Below are 10,000 nucleotides of genomic sequence, written 5' to 3'. Positions count from 1 at the left end.
TCCTGACGAAGGCCAAGGGCCGAAACGTTGTTTGTTTTGTGTTGTTCCCTTATATATGAGTCACATCTACTCACTTTATTTGTTATCTCCGTAGTGTTTCATTCATCCTGTTTGTTGATAAAGGGGTAACCCAAAACGTCCGTTCTACCTGTTTTCGTAATTAAATTGAATCTTATATTCAATTTTACATTGTTATTTATTTGATATATTGTTATAATAACTAGCGTGTTTGCACACCATGTGTCTATGTGGTCCGGTGGTATGGCATTTGCCTTCAGGCCGATATGTTTCAGGTTTGAGTTCAACTCCTAGGAGTCCAGAGTTTAGACTTTGGAAAATCTTTTTCTGATATTCTCCCACCGGACTCGGGTGTAAAATGAGTACATTGCCGTTGATAGCGTTATCTCCGTCGGCATTCCTAATTGCAATCAATGTAACAATTTAGGAAGCAGGCAACTGAACTATCAAGACCCCCCCCCCCCAAATTACTCCTGTAACTCAGGTGTAAAATGAGTACCTGACCGTTAACAGCGTTGTCTCTGTCAGAAAAAAAATTGTAATATCGCCTGACAGGCGTCGTGTCTCGTTCTGCATGTTACCTGTTGTTGCTGTTGGTCACGGACCTCTTGTAAAGCTCTTTGAGCACATTTAGTGGATATATCCTGGGTTTGAGCCTCGTTCGGCGCAGAGTTTAGTCCTTGGAAAAGGCTCTTTACCCACATATTCTCTCACCGTACTCAGGTATAAAATGAGTACGTGGCAATATATTGCGCTATATAAAAGATCAAGCTCAAGCTCAAGATGTATAAATATTTTGTTGACCACTCCCGACAGGTCACTACGTCTACATCACCAAATACTCCAAGGGTCAAGTAAGGGTCAAGTGGTCAAGCGTCTGTCTAAGACGTTCACCCCTGTCCCGCTCCCCCCTTCCCACTCCACGTACTCCGACACCGTGTATAAATATTTTGTTGACCACTCCCGACAGGTCACTACGTCTACATCACCAAATACTCCAAGGGTCAAGTAAGGGTCAAGTGGTCAAGCGTCTGTCTAAGACGTTCACCCCTGTCCCGCTCCCCCCTTCCCATCCCACGTACTCCGACACCGTGTATAAATATTTTGTTGACCACTCCCGACAGGTCACTACGTCTACATCACCAAATACTCCAAGGGTCAAGTAAGGGTCAAGTGGTCAAGCGTCTGTCTAAGACGTTCACCCCTGTCCCGCTCCCCCCTTCCCACTCCACGTACTCCGACACCGTGTATAAATATTTTGTTGACCACTCCCGACAGGTCACTACGTCTACATCACCAAATACTCCAAGGGTCAAGTAAGGGTCAAGTGGTCAAGCGTCTGTCTAAGACGTTCACCCCTGTCCCGCTCCCCCCTTCCCATCCCACGTACTCCGACACCGTGTATAAATATTTTGTTGACCATTCCCGACAGGTCACTACGTCTACATCACCAAATACTCCAAGGGTCAAGTAAGGGTCAAGTGGTCAAGCGTCTGTCTAAGACGTTCACCCCTGTCCCGCTCCCCCCTTCCCACCCCACGTACTCCGACACCATGTATAAATATTTTGTTGACCACCCCCGACAGGTCACTACGCCTACATCACCAAATTCTCCAAGGGTCAAGTAAGGGTCAAGTGGTCAAGCGTCTGTCTAAGACGTTCACCCCTGTCCCGCCCCCCCCCCTTCCCACCCCACGTACTCCGACACCGTGTATAAATATTTTGTTGACCACCCCCGACAGGTCACTACGCCTACATCACCAAATACTCCAAGGATCAAGTGGCCAAACTCTTGTCCGAGACCTTCACGCCTGGCACCATGGGGCTGTGTCTGGAATTCTGGTACAACATGGACGGTCCGAATCAAGGTAGTCTGGTGGTCAAGATCACTGGTCAAGGGATGCAGGACACCATTGCATGGAAGAAATCAGGTGAGTCTGGTTTTCATCTCTCCTACACCCCCACCCCTTACCTCCTCACTCCTAACCATTACTCTCTCTCTCTCTCTCTCTCTCTCTCTCTCTCTCTCTCTCTCTCTCTCTCTCTCTGAATCAATCTCATCATCATCATCACCATCATCATCATCATCACCATCATCATAATCATCATCATCATCATCATCATCACCATCATCATCATCATCATCATCATCATCACCATCATCATTTAACAACGCGTTTTTGTTATCCTATTCCAGGACCCCAGGGACGGAATTGGCTCCGTGACGAAGTTCAAATCAACCCCAATGTCAACAGTATCACCATTTCCTTCGAGGCTACAGCTGGGGGCAACTCTGGCAGTGACACAGCCATTGATGACGTAGTGCTACGAACTGGAACGTGTGCCCAAAATAAAGGTTGGAGACATACAACATTCTATTTATAAATCCAACAACAAAACAAAAACTGCCACAGTAACAACTATAATATCACCATTGTTTGTTATTGTTTTTGCTTTTTTTGTGTTATTATTAATGTTATTCATCATCATTATTATATTCATCATCATCATCATCATCATCATCATCATCATCATCATCATCATCATCATCATCATCATCATCGTCATCACCACCATCATCATCATCACCACCATCATCAGCATCATCATCATCATCATCATCATCATCATCATCATCATCATCATCATCATCATCATCATCATCACCACCACCATCATCATCATCATAATCATCACCATCATCACCACCACCATCACCACCATCATCATCATCATCAGCATCATCATCATCATCATCATCATCATCATCATCATCATCATCATCATCATCATCATCATCATCATCATCAATCACCACCACCACCACCATCACCATCATCACCACCACCATCATCATCATCATCATCATCATCATCATCATCATCATCATCATCATCATCATCATCATCATCATCATCACCACCACCAGCACACCACCACCACCGCCATCACCACCACCATCACCATCATCATCATCATCATCATCATCATCATCAACACCACCACCACCACCATCATCATCATCACCATCATCACCACCACCATCACCATCATCATCATCATCATCATCATCATCATCATCATCATCATCATCATCATCACCATCATCATCATCATCATCATCATCATCACCACCACCACCACCATCATCACCACACCACCACCATCACCACCACCATCACCATCATCATCATCATCATCATCATCATCATCATCATCATAATCAGCATCATCATCATCATCACCATCATCATCATCACCATCATCACCATCACCATTATCATCATCATCATCATCATCACCATCATCATCATCATCATCATCATCATCATCATCATCATCATCACCATCATCATCATCATCATCACCATCACCATCATCATCACCATCATCATCACCATCATCATCATCACCATCATCACCATCATCATCATCATCATCACCATCATCATCATCACTATCCCCCAGGTGCCTGTGACTTTGACACTGATCTTTGTTCCTGGAGTAACATCAAGGGAGATGATTTCGACTGGATTCAGAACAAAGGAGGCACCGATTCCCAAAGCACTGGCCCGACTGGTGACCACACGTCCGGTACAGGTGAGTGCAATCAATTATTTCGTCATAAACGTCATACAAAATTAACATCAACTACAACTGACTAAAAAGATATTTATGACCTGTTATCTCAAAACGGTTTGATATTGGAGTGACCAAGATCTGAATATGAATGTTACAGTGGACTCAATTCTTGCTGCTATGTGATCTAGTGGTATGACACTCGCTTTCGAATCGGAAGGTCTTGGGTTAGAGCCTCGTTTGGCGCATAGTTGAGTCCTTGGAATAGGCTCTTCCCTCACATTCTCTCACCGCACTCAGGTGTAAAATGAGTACCTGGCCGTTAACAGCGTTGTTTCTGTTCGAAAAAAAAGAATGTAATATCGCCTAACAGGCGTCAAGTCTCGTTCTACACTTTACTTGTTGCTGTTGGTCACGGGCCCCTTGTAACGCGATTTCAGCATGTTTAGTGGATATTACACTATATAAAAGCTAATTTCTAAAAACAATTCCGAGTGTTTGTGTTCAAGGCGGAAAGATTTGTTGAATCTGGCAGCCATTGTTGGTGTAAAGATAGTATGCGCTTGGCTAAGAAGGTCATAACATTGCCATCCGGAAGTATAACGGACCAACACACAAAACTGTGTGTATCCATGAACGTTTATAGTCGGGTTAATACAGTTCAGTGAGCATTACTCATAAACGCGGATGGCAAAAAACATCAGCAAAGACCTGAGTGACGTCATCTTCGAACTATCTATAGATAGAATGCGGTTTGCCAAGGAGTTGTTTTTTGTTTGTTTTTAAGGGTTTTACGGCGCTTGCAACACATTTAGGTTAAATCAGCGCCAGTAAAAAGGAAGAAAATGGGATAGTAAAAAGTTCTAGAATTACAATGAAAGCACCCAAGAAAAAGTAAGACATAGGGGAACTGGTAACAAATAGGGATCAGATGTAGATTTCAAGAGCACACTATCAAAGTACTTAGTTTGAAATCACCTATAAGTCTCATCCTGACAAGCACAAAATCCAACAGAGGAATACACTCAAATGCTTACATTATACATTCAAAATAGCAAATATAATAATACATAACAGAGAGATGATTTACAAGGAAAAAAATATAATCTCCCAAGACAATAGCTATGCATTTGACTGTTTCCCTCCCAGGCAGGACTCCGGCCAGGGCCAGGGCAAAACCAAGTAATCTCATTCCAAGACAAAGACAGAAAGCAAGTTGGAAAACAGATATAGGGGGATAGAAGACACAGTGTGTACCTCCCTGCCCACTATGGGAGATCAGGAACCCCACCCAGTGCCAAGGAGTTCACAACATTGCCATCCGGAAGTATAATGGACCAACACACAAACCTTGTTTAACCATGAACTTTTATAGTCTGGTTAATACAATTTAGTGAGAACAACTCACAAACGCGGATGGCAAAAACAATAACAAAGACCTGAGTGACGTCATCTTCGAAATATCTATAGGCTGAAATAGTTTGATAATCTTTGCTTGAAGGTGTCTAAATCGGTTGTGTTCACACACGATTCGAGAAGAGCTTTCCAGTCTTTGATGGTGTGGGGAGGGGGGGGTGCAAATGGATACTTGAAAACGTTTGAATTCGCAGACTTACTTACTTACTCAAAACAAAATTAATTTCTTTACTTTCTTACCTACTTACTGTCCTCTCTCTCTCTCTCTCTCTCTCTCTCTCTCTCTCTCTCTCTCTCTCTCTCTCTCTCTCTCTTCTTTCTTTCTTTCTTCTCTCCCCTCTCTCTCTTTCTTTCTTTCTTTCTCTCTGTCTTTCTCTCTCTCCCCCTCTCTCTCTCTCTCTTTCTCTCTCTCACTCCCTCTCTCTCTCCTTCTCTCTGTCTCTCTCTCTCTGTATCCCTCTCTCTCTCTCTCTCTCTCTCTCTCTCTCTGAATAAGCCAGTCAGTCTCACTCTCAAAGCGTGGCCATCATCTTCAGGTAACTCCAGGTCTTCATCCGGTCTCTCATCTCTCCCTCAACTGCTCTCCTCCAAGTTTCCAGGGGGGGGGGGGGGGCTTCCTCTTCTTCTCTTTCCTTCTGGTGTTCAGTGTAGAGTAGTTTTGCTGATGTTTCCTTCCTGTTGGCTTATGTATCACTTGTAAATCACTTCGAACACGTTAAATGGAGCACTATAGAAAGGCTGGGGGTTGGCAAAGGGTTAACACCCCTTTCCGTAAAACTCAAACCGTTACAGAAACTCAGACGGACAAACTAAATTCTTTTTTTAGCTTGGGCGACCAAAGCGTTTCTGGAATGACAGAATTTATGAAGGACAGAGAAGTGCTAAGATGTGGAATGAGATAAAAAAAAAAAAAAGTTACCTCAGGATAGAGAAGGATTGAAACGGTTTGTCTGTGGCCTATACCCTGACCCAGGGTGAAAAAGGCAATGATTATGATGATATTTTTTTTGGTCACTACAGGGTCCTACGTCTACATCGAAACATCTTATCCAAGAGCACCAGGAGATGTCGCCATATTGGAAAGCGAACTGTTCTCGGATGCCGGAAGTTGCTTCCATTTCTTCTACAACATGTATGGCTCCACCATCGGTTCCCTGCATGTCGTAGTCGTGTCCTATGACGTCACATCCGACCCAATCCAAGCCGTTGACAACACGACTGTATGGCAGCTTTCCACCAGCCAAGGGAAAGGCTGGAGTGAAGGCATTGTGAAAATTGCTCCCAATGGAAATTATCCTTACAAGGTAAAGTAACTCAAAACGTTACTATTTGTGTTAAATCAATGGTTACTTGTCTCAAAACGTTACTATTTGTGTCAAATCAAATGTAACTTGTCTCAAAACGTTACTATTTGTGTTAAATCAAATGTAACTTGTCTCAAAACGTTACTATTTGTGTTAAAAAATTGAGCTTTTATATAGCGCAATATCCACTAAACGTGTTCAAAGCGCTTTACAAAGGGTCCCTGTCCAACAGCAACATTTAACATGTAGAACGTGACATGACGCCTGTTAGGTGATATTACAATTTTTTTTTCGACAGAGACAACGCTGTAAACGAGCAAGTACTCATGTTACACCTAAGTACGGTGAGAGATTGTGAGTAAAGAGCCTTTTCCAAGGACTCAACTATGCGGCTCGGTCGGCTCGGCTTGAACCCGGGACCTTCCGATCCTAAAGCAAGTGTCATACCAATAGACCACATAGCCACACAACTCTATCTCTATAACCCCCTTGTGTATCGTTAACTCACTCAACCCTGACACCGACTATATCCGTAGTTTACTGGAGTTACTTTTACTCCATCCCTATTTATTACATTTTTTCTGAGTCAAATTATAGATATAGTATCAAAGCTAATGTTTTTAGTTTTTACATGTTAATGGTAGTTGAATAAAATTATAAATGCACATGCTCATTTTTAATTCTTTTTTTCCAATGTTGAAAAGTAGCAAAAAACTCTAGGATTGAGTGAGTTAAGCAAGATTGTTTTGCCTTTTTCTACTTCAACCCTCGCCAGGTCCAGTTGGTTGCCACCAAAGGCAATGGCTACAGTGGAGACATCGCCATTGATGATGTCACGTTCATCAACTCCCAGGACGCGTGCACACAGACACCGTCAACCTCTATTCCTGGCACCACACCTGCCCCGACTGTGACGTCACCAGCACCTGGAACGCTTCCCGGTAATTTCCAATCTCTAACTTAGTCCGTCCTGCCTAAAGAGCTCGTGGAGCTGAAGTTTATTCCCGGTTTCTATAGCGTGAAATGGACAATAGCAATTGCTTGCTATCCTTTGGATTAGGACTCGAGTCCATCGCAAAAGTACTCTCCGCCAAATGTAACAGACGCAGCAACCCATTCACTGCTGGGTGGATAGGGGGGGGGGGGGGTCAGAAAAAATCTAGACTGCACCCGGGATTGATTGTAATCCCTTTGCGTGTGAAGCGAGTGCTCTACCAACTGAGCTATGGGGACCCCCTGACGGACACTGACGTAACACATATGTGACTGACCATCTCAAAACAGTGTGAGATCGTGAAGAATGGGGCCATGAACAGTGGATTTAGACTATACAATGATAGGGTGCTGGTCTATCGATTGGTACTTTCCGCTAGGTCTAATGGACCCGGCTACCCAATCCCTATATTAAGTGGACAGGGGGGTCAGAAAATGATTGTGGTTGCGGTGATAATGAAGATGATGATGATATGGATGATGATGATGATGATATGGATGATGATGATGATGATGATGATGATGATGATGATGATGATGATGATGATGATGATATGTATGATGATGATGATGATATGGATGATGATGATGGTGATGATGGTTAATATTATTATTTTTTAAAATTATTATTATTATTATTATTATTATTATTATTATTATTATTATTATTATTATTATTATTATTATTATTATTATTATTATTATTATTATTATTATTATTATTATTATTATTATTATTATTATTATGCATCGATGCATCAAAATGTAAACCTATTTAATAAGTTTGTTTTTCATTTTCATTTCCAGCAAACATAAACTGTGGATTTGAGAACAACATGTGTGGATGGACAGATGGTGGACAAAAACTGAAATGGGCGAGGAACAGTGGAAAGACTTTCTCTGCGAGTACGCCAAGCTCCGATCATTCAGGAAGTGAGTTATAAAATAAGTAGGAAAATATAAAAAGGGGCAAAATTATATGGAGTAGGCACTGGCGTTAGAATAAATAACTGGAAAAGTGTTTTTGAAACTGAGGCATACGGACAGAAAGACAAACACGTAAGCTTTTATAGATAATATGCGCTTGGCTAAATGGCTCACAACATTGCCATCCGGAAATATGACGGACTAACACACAAAACTATGTGTAACCTTGAACGTTTATAGTCTGGTAAGTGAACATTACACATAAACTCGGATGGCAAAAAAACAATAACAAAGACAAGAGTGACGTCATATTCGTTCTATCTATATAGAGCAATATCCACTTAACGTGCTCAAAGAGATTTACAAAGGGTCCCAGACCAACAGCAACACGTAACACGTAGAACGAAACATGGCGTCTGTTTGACGATATTACCATTTTTTTACCCACAGAGACGACAATATTAACGCCAAGGTTCTCAGTTTACACATGAGTCATCATCGTCATCATTATTGCCTTTTTCACCCTGGGTCAGGGTATAGGCTACAGACAAACAGTTTCCATCCTTCTCTATCATCATCATCATCATCATCATCATCATCATCATCATCATCATCATCATTATTGCCTTTTTCACCCTGGGTCAGGGTATAGGCTACAGACAAACAGTTTCCATCCTTCTCTATCATCATCATCATCATCATCATCATCATCATCATCATCATTATTGCCTTTTTCACCCTGGGTCAGGGTATAGGCTACAGACAAACAGTTTCCATCCTTCTCTATCATCATCATCATCATCATCATCATCATCATCATCATCATCATCATCATCATCATCATCATCATCATCATCATCGTCATTGCCTTTTTCGCCCTGGGTCAGGGTATAGGCCACAGACAAACAGTTTCCATCCTTCTCTATCATCATCATCATCATCATCATCATCATCATCATCATCATCATCATCATTATTGCCTTTTTCACCCTGGGTCAGGGTATAGGCTACAGACAAACAGTTTCCATCCTTCTCTATCATCATCATCATCATCATCATCATCATCATCATCATCATTATTGCCTTTTTCACCCTGGGTCAGGGTATAGGCTACAGACAAACAGTTTCCATCCCTCTCTATCATCATCATCATCATCATCATCATCATCATTATTGCCTTTTTCACCCTGGGTCAGGGTATAGGCTACAGACAAACAGTTTCCATCCCTCTCTATCATTATCATCATCATCATCATCATCATCATCATCATCATCATCATCATTATTGCCTTTTTCACCCTGGGTCAGGGTATAGGCTACAGACAAACAGTTTCCATCCTTCTCTATCATCATCATCATCATCATCATCATCATCATCATCATCATCATCATCATCATTATTGCCTTTTTCACCCTGGGTCAGGGTATAGGCTACAGACAAACAGTTTCCATCCCTCTCTATCATCATCATCATCATCATCATCATCATCATTATTGCCTTTTTCACCCTGAGTCAGGGTATAGGCTACAGACAAACAGTTTCCATCCTTCTCTATCATCATCATCATCATCATCATCATCATCATTATTGCCTTTTTCACCCTGGGTCAGGGTATAGGCCACAGGCAAACAGTTTCCATCCTTCTCTATCCTGAGCTAACTTTTTAATCTCATTCCATGTCTTACCACTTCTCTGTATATCAGCTTCTAATTCTTCTCCATGTTCCTCGTGGCCTTCCCCTTGATCTTCTGTCCTGAGGGTT

General features: G+C 42.0%; 1 protein-coding gene across 1 annotated transcript in view; it reads left to right on the top strand.

Annotated features, from left to right (window-relative positions):
- The window catches only part of LOC144979059 (MAM and LDL-receptor class A domain-containing protein 2-like), a 269,405-nt gene that overhangs the window by 99,953 nt on the left and 159,452 nt on the right, over positions 1 to 10,000 (top strand). The window contains 6 exon segments of the mRNA XM_078925674.1: positions 1,761 to 1,949; positions 2,216 to 2,374; positions 3,487 to 3,618; positions 6,034 to 6,317; positions 7,093 to 7,258; positions 8,118 to 8,243. Of these exon segments, the coding sequence (XP_078781800.1) occupies positions 1,761 to 1,949; positions 2,216 to 2,374; positions 3,487 to 3,618; positions 6,034 to 6,317; positions 7,093 to 7,258; positions 8,118 to 8,243 (1,056 nt within the window).

The sequence above is a fragment of the Berghia stephanieae genome, chromosome 8 (assembly GCF_034508935.2).
Source record: "Berghia stephanieae isolate SIO BIC M18660-M18661 chromosome 8, UCSD_Bste_1.3, whole genome shotgun sequence".
In the NCBI taxonomy this organism is placed as follows: domain Eukaryota; kingdom Metazoa; phylum Mollusca; class Gastropoda; order Nudibranchia; family Aeolidiidae; genus Berghia; species Berghia stephanieae.
This window is presented reverse-complemented; position numbering and strand designations above follow the sequence as displayed.